Consider the following 18,684-nt stretch of genomic DNA (forward strand, 5'->3'; position numbering starts at 1 on the left):
GAACATCACTAAGGAATATTCAGTGTTCCTTTAATAAGAACTTTTTGAAATAGGAATTATTTAGCAATATTTAATACTAATATGTTTGTTTTTCATAGAATCATAGAAGGGCTTGGATTGGAAAAGACCTAAAAGATCACCTAGTTCCGACTCCCCTTCCATGGGCAGGGATGCCACCCACTAGATCAGGTTGCCCAGCACCCCATCCAACCTGTCCATGAACACCTCCAGGGATGGGTCACCCACGGCTTCTCTGGGCAGCCCAGGTGTCCTGGTTTCAGTTAGGACAGAGTTAATTTTCTTCTTAGTAGCTAGCAGAATGCCAGCTCTGTCCTAACTGAAACCAGGACACCGGGCCAGTGCCTCACCACCCTCTGAGTGAAGAACTTCCTCCTAACATCTAATCTAAATCTCCCCTCTTTCATTTTAAAACTATTTCCCTTGTCTCTAGTTATCCTGCTTGAGTAAAAAGTTATTCTCCATCTTCCTTATAAGGCTGCAGTGAGGTTTTCCTGGAGCCTTCTCTTCTTCAGGCTCAACACCCCCAGCTCTCTTGGCCTTTCTTCACAGAAGAGCTGTTCCAGCCCTCTGATGCTCTTTGTGGCCCTCTTCTGGACCTGCTCCATGTCTTCCTTGTACTAAAGGCCACAGAAAGTGGGGCCTCACAAGGGCAGAGCAGAGGAGGACAATCACCTCCCTCAACCTGCTGGCCTTGCCTCTGCTGATGGAGCCCAGGATACAATTGGTCTTCTGGGCTGCAAATGCACTCTGATGAGTCGCGTCAAGCCACATTTTCTTGACCATAGGATGACTGCAAATTTGAGAGGGAATATAAAGGCTGGGGCACAATATTTTGTTAATTTTGGTAACTTTGAAAAAGACAGTCGTGTGCCTTTATTTACAAAACACCGCAGACTGAATTTCATTCACTGAGGCCTGCTTGCATTTAAAAATGTGAGATTTCTGACATCTTGTAAGAGACATTAGACATCAAGTAAATAACTTTTTTTTTTAACAATGCTCATCTTGCTAGTTGCTGTAAACACTTTTCCAAATGTGCTAGATAGGAAGACATTATTGAAATCAAATTTGTAAAACCTCATTGGAATAACACCGTAAGCCAATATAAGAAAGCTGTCTAACAATTTCGATTTCTCATCATTCTTGAGTTCTCATTGCTTTGCATATAAGAAGCATTCAGGAGGTACAAAAATAAATTCTTGCACAATCTTTTGATTCCTGTGTATTTTGGGTATGATCTAAGCATAATACTAGATTTTTTTTAAGTACTGACTACACAAAGTAGAACTAGCAAAACAGCCAATTTAGGGCAGATACATTGAAAGTGGGAAAGTAGAAACAGAGATGAGTACAAGATGAAGTTTCAGTCTCTTAAGACAATGATGAAACTTAAATGTATTTCAAGCTGGGATATTGGAAGACACTATTATGCTCTGCAGAGTCCGATACATAAGGCTAATTCATGAGCCTAATTCATAAGGTTTTCTGAACTGGTAATGCTGTATTATACTATTTCTGCTAGTTAAAACTTGGCTTGATAATTGATATTTCTGTTTGCTGCTCAAGTGTAGAAATGTTTAAACTTCAAAATTGCCTAACAAACAAATATCAGAATGTGGTTATTAGCAGCTCCAGGCTTGTATTCTGCAGCGTTATACTACCATGATTATTAATTGCAGAGTTTTGCTTAGATAATTGGTTATATAATTTTTACTTAAGGTTAGTTTTGCATATAGGAGAAGAAAAAAACATGTCTGCTGTTTGATAATGTCAGTTGGAAAGCTAGTAAGGTAGTAGTAATGAAATCTGCATGTGTGTTTACTATGGCTTTACTGCATCTCTTATTTCACACAGAATCACAGAATTTATTTGTCTAATATTGTGTTATTATGTCTAGCTAGATTTGAGTATGTTGAATATTTGAGGTTAATTGAATATTTTCTTTAATAAAAATGAGATTTGCATGGGGAGAAAGAAATTTACTTTGAGATTTGAAGGAAACTGATAGTCTTCTAGATTTTGTATAGAAAAAAAAACACATGGTAAATCCATAAGTAACCTAAGAAATCATTAATTATATATAAAATATTTTTTATTATTTATTACTTGAGCAGCTTGAGTGTTTTAAACATGTTTTAGATGATACAGAAGGCTCCATTAGATTCTTTGTATAAAAACCAGACGTATTGTTTCTATACCTTTTGCATATCCTTCACTTTCATTGCTTCATATGTAATATACCAGAAGATTAATGGAATCTTGCTGAAAAACAATAGAGTAGATCTACATTTATCTGGACAGAGAAGACCCTATGCATTTCCCTTTTCACAAGTGGTTAGAGTACGTAATTTGACGTTAATTACTTATTTTGACTATGACTTTTTGAGGAGAGGAGGTGTTAATAGTTATCAGAATACCCAAGAATGCTCCCAAACACCCTAATCCCATGAACTCAGAGAAAAGGGGAACTTCCCAATTTGTGCTTACACCATGATTCTGTCCTGTGATTTATTTTAAAATAAATAAATAAAGATTCACATCTTTGATAGGATTTAATTTGTGTATGATGTTAGGAAGTGTTAGAGATCATTATAAGCAATGCGTTCATACTTTAATTTTTTAACGTACTTTAAAATTGCGTGCTGGAAAATACTTACAGTCATGTCACAATAGATAACTTTAAATTGAACGTAATACCAGTTTCACCATCTGAGAAACATTGGGAATCATCAGTTGCTTCAAGAAAACAAAGCTCAGTTACAGTCGTAAAAAAATGCATCTGTTGATATTGGACTCAATTTCAGTAAAAGGAATGCTTTCCTTGTAAAAGCCACAATTATGTTAATTAGCAAGGTAAGGACAGTTCATAAATGTTAAGAAAGAGCTTTCATGTTGTATTAAATATGAAGATTTAACTACAAAAATGCTGAGATGGCGGGAAAGCTACTAGAAGGTAACAGAAGATCCGAGATGTGCCATTTTTACTGTACGCAATGATTCTAGAGAACAGACAGCAGCAGAAGAAAATTCTATGAAATCTTCCAAAGATTTAGAGTTCCTTAATCAGACAACTTTCTCAGTGAACCGGTGGTTATTTGGACAGCCCAAGGTAAAATTTCATCAAAGGGAGTAGGGAAGGTGGGGAGGAAGATGATGGGTTTTATTTTCATTGAAAATAAATTTCTGAAGTTCCGTACCCTGAAAAATGGCTGATTTCTTCAGAATAATTCAAATGAAAGGCCTGGTATCAGAAACATAGTTGTACTTCTTGGTGTTTATTCTTGTTCTCCATTAAAGCTCAACACAGTATGAGACATTGTTTTTCCATCATTGTAATGAACCTCTGCTTCAAAACAGACTCATTTAGTTCTGTTAGAAAGTGAATTATGAAAAAAGTATGTTGTAACACAGCCAGCTATGTTAATGTTTAGAATTGCAGTGGCTTTTAACAAGGTTCAGGGGCATTCTAATCTTTCAGGTTTTAATGCTTCTTCAGGACAAATTTAAAAATTATAATTTTAGATGCAAACTGTCACAAGTTAATTTTGGATGATTTTTGCAATTAATTGGATAGAAATATGAGATGTTCCACGCCTTGGAGCAGTGTTATAATTCAGTGTTATAAGCAGTAGTTAGGGGTGATATGAAAGTATGTTATTCATCATTATCTAAAAATGTAAGTTTCTTTTCACTGCGGTTAATCATTTTTCCTGATTTGAATGGAGTTGTTGTGCTGAATATTTTACTTGCTAGTCTGAATTTTTCCACTGACTGAAGTGAATTCAAATTCTTTAGGTTTGTAAATAGACTTCCATTTAAAATTGTTTTAGATACACAATTAGTAAACTTAGGAAGTTCCAGTTGGAATGCTTATGGGGAAGGGAAGAGTCTGTGGATGTGACAGCTCCTTTGAAGTTCTCTGGCTGTCCATCTGTCTCCCTGCTGCCTCCCCATCACTTCCTGTGGTGGCCCCAGGAGGACTTGGCCATGAGAGGAGCACATGTGGAAAGTCATCCACATACCCAAAAGAAGAGCAGATGGCAGTAATAGCTTTTTTTTTAACCTGTCCAAGAAAGTAACAGTGTTGTGGGTGGAAATTAAGGATCCCAAGATGGAACACCAGTGCTTTGCTTTCTGCTAGTAGGGAAAAAGGTGTTAAAAAAAAAAAAGGTTCCTTCCATTGAGTGATTCATATCCTGACTGTTGTCTGAAAGTACTGATTTCTAGTAGCGGTACTGCTGGCCAGGTAAGAGTTGAGGAGCTTTAGGCAAATTGGAAGAACAGTGGCTCTGCATGATGTGCTTCCTAGAAGGACTTTGATAGGGATATGACCACCAATAAATCCCTTTGCAAGGAGTTAATTTGAGCCTTCTTATCTCTATATTGTATGCCTATATTCCGATACTCCCTGATCCTTGCTGGTAATAACTTCTGTTTATACGGATAAGTTTACTTTGGATAGTAGAGGAGGGTATGAAATTCATAACAGATTCTATCAGCACAAAGGAAAAGAACCCTTAACATGATGTGCAGAGTGAAGGAAAGGTGGAGGTTGTCATATTTTTTTTCCTGCAGTGACAGAGTGAGCCACGGTGGGAATAAAGATGCTGGAATTGAAAGAGAGCCAAATTTCTAGCTGCTCCTCCTGTTCTGTAAAACAAATGCAAAATGTTCCTAGGAGCTATGCTTATTTCCCAGAAAGTTAGATTTCTGTCCTAGTATTATTTTTTTTCCAGCTATGTTTCTAACTTCTTTTTAAAAAACAAAAATGTGTAATTCCTTTAACGTTGTTGTTCACATCCAGAATTTTTTATAGTCCTTCACAGTAGTTTAAGTTCTTCTAATACTTGTAGGCTGATACCATGTGTGAAAAAGAAGTGACTTTCTTAATACAAGATTCCCAAAAAAACATTGTAACAAATTTCCTAAAACCCTGTTTCGTATTATTTTATTGTTTGTCCAAATCTAGACTATTTTTCACTCTAGGTTATATTAATGGTACAAAAATTAAACGCTGGGTCTCTTGTTTTTATTTTAAATTAAAACAATAAGAGGCTTTTAGAGCATTTGCACACACTCCCCGGTCTGTGGATTTTCTTCCGTCCATTGGTCTAGTTGTTTCTCTTATTGAAATATTGTGGCAGGAAAGGAGGATTAAATTACTGAGGCTGTCAAAAAGGACAAGCATTCTGCCATACATTATCATTATCACTAGCTTCCTCAGTGGAAGAAAATGCGCTAAATCCCTTCAAATACAAAGCAGTAAAGACCACTGGCTTTTAAAATCATGACTGCTATTGCCATTAACAGAAAATGACAGCTATGTGGCATGCTTAGATGCTGCTTGTATCTTTTCTGACAGCGTGCACATAGAACCGCCGGTGACATGCCATTAGATCACATGACCTTTCAAATTTGATTCTAGCGTTGTTGCTTTTCCTTAGGAAAGACAAGGGAATGAAATGTTTATTTTTCTTTGTTCTTTTCTTCACGCTTTTTCTCCTGGAAGATGAAAAACAGGCGGTAACTAATTATATTAATTCCAATTTGCTTTGCAGTGATACATGTGGATAAGGCAAACAATCGTGCAAGAAGAGAGTATCTCAAGTCTATACTTCAAAAACCAGATCTAAACGCTGACAGGTACATATTAGTGCTGAAAAACTCCATAAAAGGTCTTTGTAAAGAATGCTTTACGTTTTGCCATTTGGCTTGCCTTGTTCTTTGACTGTATTGAGGAAATACCCAAGAGAAGTTAATATGTAACTAACGAACAAGAGAGAATTTTGTTTCAGCTGGGAATTATACCTATGTTCTGATGTGGTGGTTGATAATCGTTTCTTCCCTGAATAGGTTTGTGTGACGTGGAACGTTGCTGTCTCTCTTAATGTTGTTTTAGTGCTGTGTTTTGTTTTTTGTTCAGTCATGTTTCACAAAAGAGAGATCCTGTCTTCAGCATTCTATCAATGATGAACTTTTAAAGCACATCTATCACAGTAATACGTCTTTTGATTTCTGAATTTGAAGAACTAAAAGTATAAAAGCTTCAGAAAGTATTCCTTAGCCCTGGAATTTCCAGAAGCCTTTTATATAAATTGAACCTATATAAAAATTGATTTAGTAGTCAGCTATTGTATGTATACTTCAGAGAAGGAGTATGGATTGGTCTAGTCTGAGCTCGTAATAATAAGCTTGTTTATTCGGATTTTTTGATTGAGATAGCATGCACATTACTTTGAACACATGAATAGCAAATACTGGTTCTGTTTACTCTTGAAGGTCAATCTTAATAAAAATGGGACTATTATTAATTTAAAGGTTGATTTTATTTGCAGAAGAGGAGAATACATTCTGACTGTGCTTGAAGTATAGGTGTTACTTGTTTTTGTTTCAAAATACTTGTTTATTCACCAGACACATTCACTCCACAGTAGGACAGAGTGGTCCATCTTCATTCTATTTCCCTTCTAAAGTTGAGTTCTGTGCTTTGGCCTGTTAACAGATTTTACCAAGATATAGCAGGGAAAACTGTGAAATGAGCTTTGTGGGAATGGGAAATATTGCACCAAAGCATTCTGAGGTTGAGATAAATATTTAAAAAAGTCTTCATTCTTTAAGCAAGCAAAATATTTGCTTTACCATACAGAATGGGAAAATGCTATATTAAGAATTTAATGATACTGAGGATAAAATACTCTTTTTTTTCTCTCTTTTTTTTTTTTTCTTCCCCTTGGGGATAATTTAGTGAAGGAAACTAGCTAGTCTGTAGGTTGCAATTTCACCAATAAATACTTAGGTATCTATACTAAATATTCACCAGATCTAATGTAGATACGTTCTATTGAAAAGTTAATTTTTAGTATGAAATAAGTAACAGCAGCAAGCTTTTTCTCCAGAGCAGAAGCATTCATCTTTTATTTTCACCATCATGTAATGTTGTTACAAGGTAGGTTGTTTTCTTTGTTGTCACGTGGAACAAACTGTTCTGTGGTGAAGTTTCAATTCGGTGTCGACTGAACAGCGAGGCAGGAAGTTCATCAGTAGTCCAGTTCCCTGCCTTAGCCTAGCATGAGGACCACCAAGAAACAAAACTTATGGAAAGATTCTTTTACACCAAACGTTTTCAGCTCTGCGCGTTTTTAAACCTGGCCTAGTTCTATCTTCAGCACATGTTTTCTATCACAGGCCTTACAAACTAATATCAGAGCTTTTTCAGCTGAAACAGGAACTGAACTAAACTAATGCTTTAAAGATCAGGAGACCAAATTATCAAGGATATAAATATCATTGAAAATTGTCTGCACATGGGTTAGCCTGACACTCTGTTGGTGTTTGTACAGTGCCAGATTATAGGAGCAAAGTCAGTGTATTATGTGTTTAAGTTTTCAGGTGAACTTTCTTTTTTTTTTTTTTTTGTCACAAATGTTGTTAGAAATGATACTCATAATGATTAATTCCATATTGGAACAAACACAGGTACCTTGTTTGCTATGTTTTTTATTCCAAAAGGAGAGTCATGTTGAAGGATATCCTTTGAAACAAATAAATATTCTCAAGTGTTAAAAGAAAAATTTGAATAGAATAAATAAAATTGCTGCTAAGCCAGAACTCCAGATGATAACCTAGTCCTATAATTGAATTGGGGACCAGTTAGACCATGAAAATAATGAATTTCACAGCTTTATATTCTTTAACTTTATACTTACAAAATAAATAAATGTATATTGATGTGGCATTTATATGGGAAAGTATGTTTATTTATTGGGAGTGTGGTTTACTGTTCATTAAAAGATAAATTTTCTTAAAAGGAAGTTGCTTTTTTTTTTTCTCAATTGTACATCGTGTGGAATAATCATGATTTTTGTTGTTGGTGGTTTTTTAATGTTGATTTTAGTTCCATATTGCAATAAATGGCTTTATTGGCAGGAAATGCAAGAATATTCAGTATTTAACACTTTGTGTTTTCAGCAATATAAATAATCAAGAAAATACAGTGCTAAATAGAATGTTATAAAGTCTAAAATACATGAGCATGAGGTGGTAGGAGACATGGAGGACTCTTGAAATCCTTTTTAGGTTGGTAATTGTTGCATAGCACAAAGATGCCTCTTCTTTTTTGACAAGCGTCTTTGTTTTTATCTACGTTTTCAGACAGGCGATGTCTTTATCATTACTATGGAAATTTTGTCAGAACACTTGCTTTTTCTTATAGCTCTGCTGTGTGACAAGGGTAGCCTTTATGTTTTGTTTCTGCTGTTGTATTATAGAGATTCAGTTTATATTCCTTTTTTATGTTAGAAAGCTATACTTAATAGTACTTGTAAAACCTTGTGAAAATGAATGGGATGGTACAAAATTAGTATTTTTTTGTTGTTCTTTTATCATCTTAGCCTAATGTACTTCCATGTTGAAGTCTTTAAATCAGGTAGTAAAAGGAGGCATTTGAGCCAGTCCATTTAAGCTAACTGGAACCCAATTGCATTTATGCTTTGCCCAGTTTGTGTTCATCTGTTACCTTTCAGCATTTTAAGAGTGTGGAAATTTGGGTCATACAGAGAAACGTACCTGATTCCTCATGCTAGATGATACTTGCAGTACTTGCAGACCTGGTGATATAGTACATACTCATCTGACAAGTGTCAAAAGAGACGTGTGTGAAGAATGGAAGAATCCATTCTTCTAACAGTCACCCTGCTGTGATAACAAGAGTGAACAGGTTTGTGCGAGAGGTTTCCAGGCTGAGCCTGACAGGTGTATTGTTTCTTGGTAGGAAATGATTTCTGCACCAAGAAACTGACTGTATGAAGTCATTGTTCACCAAAGAAGCTAAAGCTACACATCCATATCATAAGAATATAGAATACACATACAGTGTTAGCTTCACATTAATATATTATATGCAAGGACTTCTCCTTGCTGCTTAAAAATGGCTGATCTGAGTAAAGAATTGGAACCAAAATCTGCCAACATCACATCTTCTCCCAGGCATTCTAAATTACCTGCTGGTGATAACACCTTTTAAGTGCTATCATAACAATGTTTGCTTCAGGTTTTTCTGCTGCATTGTAAAGCGTATTTTTAAGGTTGAAGCAATGATTATTTTTCACTTGGTACACTTACAAGATGAAAATTAATCCAGCACTATTTCCCCTATCTATCATTGCCTACCTGTTTTCTCCCATTAATTTGATACAACATTGACACTGAATTAGAACAGAACAGATCCGTTCCCAGATCCCAACAGTTTTATCAGGCTTTGTTATAATTTTTAACTTGTTTTTATTTCATTTAATAGTTATCTTGAACACTTCATTAATTCTTCCATTTTGATTGAGTTTTGGCACTTTTGCTCATCCTTAGCTCTGTGCCAAAAATCTTAAGTTAGATCCATTATACTCCGTCAAGCCACCTGCTGTTGGAAATAGCTGTGATATTTTTCTTTTTTTTCTTTTGTTTCTAGAACCTTTTTTTAAAACAACACTTACTTTCAACAGATGTCAGCTTTTAGCCATAAACAAGTACTTAATAATCAAAATAATAAATATTTTCAGTAAAAGCCAGAACAAAACCAAAATGCTATAAAAGCAGATTGCAGTCATTGTTACTATACTTAAAGGCTTTTAGGAGGATTTGATTATTATTTGTCTGAGATAGTCTTTCCCATAGGCTTGGATTTTGTGCAGTTTGATTGTTACTCCTTTGGAATTGTGCTTATTGGAACATTTTTAGGTTGTAAATCTCACAGGCATTCACTGTTTTAGCAATATTGCCAAGACATACCAAAAAAGTAGTTAAATCAGAATTCCTGTCATTTTGTCAGTCTCAGTGCTTTTGGCCCCAGCACAAGCCACTAACTCAAGTCAGCTCAAGCACAATACTGTAATTATATGTTTAACAGTAAAACTATACTTGAGTACAATGAGTGTAATTTAAGTTCGCAGAAGAAATGCAAATATTTTATATAGTTGTTGGGATCAACTTAGATGTTTGGGATCAACAAACAGGCTTGCATTTAAACAGGATGATAAATAGACGAAGGCTTTTGTGTCCAGGCTGTACTCAAGGCTAGTTTTGTTTGACTGTTGTCTAAAGTGTAAAACAATAATGGAACAATTAAGGAAAAATAGTAGACGTATTGGTTGGAGAGAATGACTACAGGATAAATGGCAGTGTAAGGTACAACTTGAAACAGGGAATTTATGATACAGCATTAGAAAGGTACTATTTTGAGAGAACTGCCTTTAGGTTCCTGTTTGGTTTTGTAGAATGTGTTCTGGACTTGAACAGTGTTCTTGACAAGTGTCTTAATGATGTGTGAAAACTCGCAGTGACTTTACACTAAATACTTTGCACATGGTGTTATGGTGTTTGGAAATACTTCATTAAATATGGTTAGTATTTCTGATAGCAGGGAAATGTTAGATATGGTTTGTCTTAAATACTTATGTCTCTCACACCACTCATTATAAAGACAAGAAAATGCATGGCTTAGGATTTACTGGGTCTGCATAATCAAGTAGAGTGGACCAGTGGGAGAAAGAGAATCTCTACAGCAAAGCAGTTGTTGCTAATGGTCTGATACGCAAAGTACATAGTTCTTAGGATGATTTTCAGAATTCAGAATACTCCAAATTGATCCCATTGACTGAGTGTCTATTTTCAGTGCAGCGCATTAGGGGTACTCCTGGAGCACATCTTCAGTCTAGTTTAGTCCAGTCCAAAAAGAATCCAATGTGTTTCAAGCTTGCTTTGCAAACAGAATTACCACAACTGGGGACAAATGAAAAGTTTTACTTCATAAGTATGCTCTGTATCCAAGCCCAAACAATCATACAGGTCCATTTTATGACTAAATGAAAGTAATTGAACTTTTCTTACAAATTTTGCTGTCAAAGGTTTTAACCAATAAAACGTAATGTTTAATCTAAAATGAGTATTTTTGCCATTTAATTGTTCACATCAAATGCGTGGCAAGGTCAACAATCTAAAAACAAACAAACAAAAAACACAGAAAAGCTATCACTATTTTAAAATGTTTATAAATGAATTTTCCTAAAAGCACATAAGTACAACCTTGATTTAATGAACAGGGGAATATGTAAAGAAATTAAGTGACTTGAACATTTTATTCAATAGCTGAGCTAAACGAGCCTAGGAGTTTGAAATGTGAAAAAAATCTTTCATCCTTAGACTATTCTCTGTCCTTCTATCTGTTCTTCTAGTATTGATAAATAATGCTAAAGAAGGAGAGAAGATTTTGAAAAAAGAGGTTCTCAAACTATTGTTTTCTTGGAAAATGTTGCACATCAGTAATAGAGATCTGGTTTATGCTTATCTTGTAAAAATAGTTCATTTTTTTGTTTATTTGTTGTTTTTTTTTTTGCCTTTCTAATGCGTTTTTGTGATACTTTTCAACTCTTTCTGAACATAAATATATCTTCTCTTATGTTTAGTCTACTATTTACAGTGGTTACCGATCCCCCAGAAGATGAACAGGATCTTGAATGTGAAGATATTGGGTTTGCTTATGTCAGTTTGAGAGAGATATTCCAGAAGGAAAGGGACGTCATCGAGCAAGATATTGATGGTAAGTTTTAGAGGCTAATTTTTTGTAACTTTCCGTAACCACCAATTATTTGTTCGATTTCTGCTTGTCTCTGCAAGCTTTGCTGTGTAAGTAGTTGTTTGACTTTGAACAAGAATTTCTTTAATGGCCTCCTTGGCCTCTAATGGCCTCCACATTTGTCTGAAGAAGTCTTCAAAAACTGTGTAATTTTGTTATTCCTTAAAAAATGCTTTGAAGACAAAACAGCATTCCCAGCTCGTAATAATCAGTTCATAAAACCTAAGAACTTTTAGGACATGTCTACTTGTTATGATTCTCTATTTTGTACATCATATTTACCCAATAAGACTGTAAATATGTATTATTTTGTTATTAAAACTTCTGTCAATAATTCTGTATTGCTAATGTCTTTATCTTGTTGAAAGTAATTTTATGATCCCCAGAGTACCTCAAGATTGCATCCTCCATATCAAACATATTTGAGGCAAAATGAAATACCGGTGACTTTTGTTAGGTCTGTCAGTTTAGTAAGCATTATTCTGTAACAAACCATGACTGAACTTTCACTGTGATTTATTAAAGCATGGTGAGGTGAGTAGGAGGTGTGGAATCTTCCATTTCCTCTGTTTTGTGATAACGTCTTTATAAAGCAGATAAGAAGACTGTAGAAGGTTATTTGGTCTTTTAATAGACAGATAACAAAACTATCCTCCTGGCTCAGCCTTTCCTCACCCCCAGCGTAGCAGGGACAGGGTTATCAAGTATGCATTTTAATCCTTACCTGTTCCACTCCATCCTCCTTCTCCATTGTGGTAAAGCTAAATAAAGAATAAGCTGAGAGTATATTTGTTTAAAAAAAAAAAAAAGCAACCGATTACTCTCCTATAAAGGTGAGCCAACATGATTCCTAGAGGCAGTGTGCCCATGTTTGCAAGGTATTCTTTGTGACAGCAGGAATTATAGGTTAGCCCCAGTCAAATACCACGCTAATGTGGCCTTGCTACTCCTACTGTTGTGCCTAATTACCATACCTTGAGTGATGGGGAGCTGAATGGTGAGGGAAAGAAATAGGCTTTCTTATCCATTCCTGTTATCCTGCATGATTTACATCCTTTCTGTAGCTAAATTACTGAAAGTACGCGTTGAAATTCCGGGAACATGATAAGAAAATTCTAAGAATCAAATTTCTGTACCCTGGAAAAATAATAGACAGATTTGATGCAGTTCTTACTGTGGCTGAACCACTTCATCTTTTCTCCACCAATAATTTTTCTCCAAGTAGATATTCAAAAGCACATCTCTTCCAAAAAGGTATTTCACAGCCATGGAAAATTGTTTGTGTTCTGGATTTTATGGGCTGTTTGTTGTAATTCGCATTTGATAAGATTGATTAGTGATGTAAATTCATTTTGTACCCTTGAAAGTCACCTTTCACGCAACTCTTAGAACTCCTAATTGTCGTCTGAGATGATTATGAAGACAGAAGATACAGTATTAGTTGTTCTAGGTAATCATTATTATGTAACGCCAGCTGCTTTGGGATAGTGAGGATCATTTCTTCCCCTAATCAGAAGATACTCAAACTTTTTTTTTTCCTTATGCATGTTGTACCTATGAAAGTGATAATAGTAGCAGATAGAAATACATTTACGCTTATTCCTACCCACACTTCTTCCCATCACTGCAAATGCTAGATTTGTTTCTCAGTAAGAATCTACTAAAGCTTACAAATTATATAGAGGATTTTTTTTTTTAAAGGGAAAACAAAAAAGGCAAACAAAAACTGTTGGCTTCTTTTTCACTACACTAGAAATCCCCTGTCTGGAATAAACCAAACTTTGTGTTGTCTGTTAATTAAAGAGCAGACACTCATGCTTGACAGTTACTATCAATAATAAATGGTAGGTTAGGATGTTCTGTTTCCAAAAATCCATATGAGAAAGATAATGTATAACGTTGCCAAAGAGGTACTAAACACAAAGGATAATTGGCAGGTGATTTGTATATATTGGTATTTGTTTTTCACTGTACAGTTTAGATTTTTTTTTTATTTCATCCATAAGCATATTTTCTTATAGTTAGAGCATTCAGAGAATTAAAATGAATTTTACATAACAATATATCACATAATGGCAAAAGTAGACTATATCGATCCATTTACTTGAATGAAATCATTGTAAAAAGTCCTGTTCTTAAGATCTGGATGCTTTTATACCCAGATTTCAATTCTGTGTAGTGGCACAATAAATGGCATTCTTAAATAATACTATACACATTTTCAGAAGTGGATATTGCTTTGTGGGCAAAAGAATATACCTAGATGGAGGAGACTTAGTCTGCTGCCATTCTAATCATTCTTAAAAGTTAGGTACCCTAAACTTCTTTCATTCTGTTTGAGGACTGCAAACATAGACCTTGTTCATATCTTGTTCTTTTTATTGTTAATTGGGTGGAAGTGGCCTATATGAAACTTGAAGCAGTTAGGAGGCTAACAAAGCAAGAATGGATGAAACAGAGCTTATACAAAGGCATATGATATATATATATATATATATGCCTCAGAGATAACATGACAATATTAAAATGGAAAAAAATGAATTAATATTATTTTCTGATATAATCAGCTGTAGTTACCCTGCTGTTCTTGTAAGTTAAATACATATATATATGTATGTATGTATGCACTCTGAAGTTTGCTTTTTAAGCTGACAGTTCACTGAATGATTTGTCCAAGGATATATGAAATGATTTGGATCTGTAAGAATAGCATCTCATCTGTCCTCTAATAGCTCTGTCAACAAAGTAAATGATGGTTTTTGTTTCCCCAAACTTACTCTGAGCTGTCCCAGCAGCCTAGTCATTGAAGCATGCATTATCATTGCAAGTTCCCAGAGTACTTATCCCAGTCCATTTCATAAATACATAACCTTGCCATTTCTTTGCTGTATAATTTGCTTTGAGGAGACGTGCTGTCAAGATTATTTGTTTTTATTCAAATTCCTCCTAGAGTCACGTTAGGCAGCCTCATTACTTTTTATGCAGAACTGGGAAAGAACCTCATTCTTGACTGTTAGCAGCATGTTTTTAATCAAAGCAGCAGAGAACATGGCCCTCAGGGCTTGCATAGATACTGTAGAAGAGAGCAATTTTAAATCATGTTAGCTAATTTCTGTAAAATAAAATTTTTAAATACTACTTTAAAACACGCAGGAACAAAAATGAAGGTAGTTAAATAGTTTAGGCTAGGGAAAATACCATCTTTGTCTACACTTAATTATTTTATAGCACATAGAAGCCTGGAATTAAAATAATGTTGCATTTTACCATATGGAAATAACAATTTACTATTTAAATACTGATAGCTCTCTAGGCTAATTTGGCCTGGTCATATATACACTGTACAAAATGTGTTCATTAGTATATTTTTTTACTTAGTATTTATAAGCATACATGCATGTCTTTAACAGTTTAGGTTCTGAAGTCTAAACATCTGTTTATGTATTATGAAAAATAAACAATTTGTATAGGCAGCTTTCATACCGATAGTTTTCTTTACTTCAAAATAGTTTTACTGATGTACTTTCTAGTTCTTAGAGTGCTGAGTTTCCAGTGGGCTGAGCACCATCCACTACATTTAATATGAAAACTGTCTGAGATCTTTCTCAAAATTGTGTAGGGCTGAGTGCCAGAACTGGAAGCTATTTTTTTTTCCTTTTTTAAGCATATGCTAGGTGCCTTTTCATCTGTCCAAATCCTGAGCAAAATTATCAGAACAAAACCAAAGCCTTTAATGAAACTAACTAATGCTGTTTTCTGATGTTTCCTTTCTAGTTTTTGATGCAGAAGATGATAGTGCAGTAATTGGAAAGCTCAAAGTAACAGTGGAAGCCCTCCATGCACTGCGTTCAGTCTATGAGGAATGCAAAGATGACTAGGAGGCATGAAAGGGAAGTTTGCCTACAGAAGTTCCTTCTCCCAGTGTAAATACATGCTTGATAGTGCTTCAAAGATGAGATCGTTGTAATTCATATGGTATATTTAATGTATAATTTATACGAAAAGGACTCTTGATTTGTAGTTGTAAAGTTTTGTATACTTTTCAGTCTGTTTGTTTTTATATTTCCCCCCTAAGGCTAAGTATCTCTCCACAATGGACAACGTCTTGTAAATAATTAATACCTACATGATTGAATGATGTGCTTTATTTGCATTTTCAACATTTTTTCCTACATAAAACAGTAATAAAAATGCAAGTCAAATTTTTAATTTTTAATAAAAAAACCATAAGCCTCAGAAAACTGATTAAAAATACTTTTATGTTATCCCTAATCACCCCACTAAATGGAATGCCTGTGATTAGCCTCATTAAGAATTTTATACTGTGAAGATTTTATTAAAAGCAATATATGAAAATTACTTGGATTAATGTGTTAATCTGCCTCTTTAAAATGCTAATATCCATTTTATGCACATTAAATCTCAGTATGTGTTTTCTTTGATGCATGCAGTTCCTATCAATTAAATATAAAAAATGAGGCTAGTTGCAGGACTTATTAAATTACTGCAACCTTTTTTAAATAACTTTTGCCCTTCTACTAACATTATAATCAGCTGTTTATGATTATCATGATTTGAAGTAGGGGGGAGGGCAGGCACAATCATTTTTCTATACAGTAGAAGATTTACTTTCAGCCAACATCTGTCAAAGCACAAAAAGAAGCCATAAAGTATCAGATTTTGCTTCACATAGTTTGAGCTGTGGGGACAGGCAACTGCGTTTTTGTTTGTTTTCTGTCACTTTTAGAACTTATATCAAACATACAGTGAATTGTTGTATCTGAATAACCAGTGTCTAGCTTGGAAAGTTAATTTTCTAGCTTTTAACCAATCTCAATGAAGGATTTAATTGATATTTTTAATGGAGCTGTGAATCAGTGCTGCAAAAGGATTGTCTCTTGAGAACGAGGATATAATACATTTCATTTTTTAATTTACTTTTTTATTTGTCGTTTTCTTCAAAGGGTTTTATAGGCTGTGGGTTTCCACTGTTTGCAAACAGGCTATGTTTCTTTATAAGCATATGTAAAGTATTCAGAGAGATAAGTAATTTATTAAAATCTACCTAATTTGCCGTGATATATTAAATCTCTGCTTCAGTGATCACAGACCATTTCATTTAGAGAATTAGGCATTCCCTCTTTGTGTGATTAAAGCTCTGGAAAATGAGTTCTTTGCTCCTATTTGTGAACATTCAAAGCCTGCTAATGGCAAGAAGATGGAATAGATTATGAGACAATTCATTACAGTTCAACAGGAGAAAAAAAAAGTAGCTATAATGCAGAAATGCAAGTATGAATATCTGCATATAGTTTGAACCATCTGTGCTCTAATGGCTTCAGTAATGGCTCTTCGTCTTCAGTAGGCTTTGAAATGACATCCATACAATATTAATTTGTTGATGTACATTATGAGGCCATTGGAATGAATATATTCTGACCACAGAAATCTTGAAATTCCACCATGAACTGATTGTTGACTCCATTTTAGGACCTACTATCTTCAGGAATAGTGCTTCTCATCCAGCTTTCGCCAATCCTCGCAGTATTTCATGGCTCTGGAACTTGGAGGAGACCACAGACAGCTGCATTCCTAAACCCCTCCATTCTTCAGTTAATGGCCAGATGTTTGTTGTCATTCGGGTTGGCTCTTAGTTCATTGTTTTGGCCACTATTTCTAGCTTTTTTTGGCTCTGCGCATCTATATTGTCAATAAGACTGTTATTATACATTACAATAATTTGAAACAGCTAGATTCAACACTGAGATTAACCGAGTGGCTTTTTAGAAATTTAGTTGCGGTATTCTGCCAGGAGGTTCTTATTATTCTTCTAATACTTTGCAAACCAAACTAAATATCCTCCGCATAAACAAAGAAGCAAATTGTCTTGATTTTTTTTGTGTGTGACTGTTTACTGACTTGCAGGAGAACTATGTAACTGGTGCTTGTTTTCTTCTGAAATAAGCCATGTGGTAAAATTAGAAAATCGGTGATGTTCATCTCACTTAAACGTTTACAGTAACACCCTTAGCACTTAATCTTCGCCATCTGAAGCTGAAAACTTAGAAACCAAGCATTCGTATATTCATTAAACACAGACCTCTTTGGTAAGTTACTGCAAAATATTCCAGTTGACATTTGGTTACATCGTGTTAACTGTTCTCAGTGACTCCAACATTACCATGCATAATTTGCCTCAGGTTGCTGAGCACATTTCTTTGTAAGTCTCACTATTATCCAAGTTTTGATTTAAAACAAAATAAAAAATAAAAAAAATTGAAAACTTGATTTCTATTCATGTTTATTGCTAAGCCAGATATATAATATTCAGTGAGCATTTTTCCAACAGATGGATTATATTATCTTATGCAACATAAACATGCAAACGTACTAGTAAGTTTTGTTCTTGTGTTAAGCAGTCTGCATTTCCAACATGATCTTGTACCTTAAGACCAAATTCTATGTCACACAGGGAAAGTAGGAAATGTAATCTGGTGCTGTTTTGTCCAGATTTGAGCTATAAGTAGCTTAGAGAAAAATTCTGTCTATGTTCTGTTTAGCCAAAGGAGAAAAAATATCTTTTTTTCTTTTTTGTACAAGATGTTAATAAACACATTCCTTTTTGCATTTTTAAAGAGAGACTTTATTAATGCCTAATACTGTCATGATGCTATTTATTTATCTGTTTGTGGTAGTAGAATTTTTTTTCTAAAGTATAAAGTGATGTAAAGATGCAATGACAATTCTTCATACAGTGATGTGGGCAAGGTCTGATGATGTATATTTCCCATCTGTTTTGTCATTTTGTGTTGTTGTTTTTTTTTTGTTTGCTTGTTTGTTTGTTTGTTTTCCCATTATTTGTTATAGCTTTGCTGAGATACATTCTTATGTGATATTCTCTACTGTGCTATTCTTCATATGTCCTAGGTATGTCTACTGATATGTAAACCTAAATTTATCTTAACCCTGCTTTTTTTCATGTTGCTTGTATCTTGTTACAACCCATAACCTAGCAGTGGACATCATAAGAGTAAGCACAT

General features: G+C 34.6%; 1 protein-coding gene across 8 annotated transcripts in view; it reads left to right on the forward strand.

Moving 5' to 3' along the window:
• Positions 1 to 17,932, forward strand: part of RPGRIP1L (RPGRIP1 like) — a 74,974-nt gene extending 57,042 nt beyond the window's left edge. For 7 of the 8 annotated variants that reach the window (XM_072043746.1, XM_038185312.2, XM_072043749.1 and 4 more), the window contains 3 exons: positions 5,580 to 5,664; positions 11,475 to 11,608; positions 15,419 to 17,932. In XM_072043746.1, coding sequence (XP_071899847.1) covers positions 5,580 to 5,664; positions 11,475 to 11,608; positions 15,419 to 15,522 — 323 coding nt within the window. In that variant the 3' untranslated portion in view covers positions 15,523 to 17,932. The remainder of the gene's footprint in view (positions 1 to 5,579; positions 5,665 to 11,474; positions 11,609 to 15,418) is intronic. The other variant, XM_072043748.1, reaches the window with a different exon arrangement.
• The last annotated feature ends 752 nt before the right edge of the window (positions 17,933 to 18,684 follow it).

Source organism: Anas platyrhynchos, chromosome 12, assembly GCF_047663525.1.
Source record: "Anas platyrhynchos isolate ZD024472 breed Pekin duck chromosome 12, IASCAAS_PekinDuck_T2T, whole genome shotgun sequence".
Taxonomy (NCBI): Eukaryota; Metazoa; Chordata; class Aves; order Anseriformes; family Anatidae; genus Anas; species Anas platyrhynchos.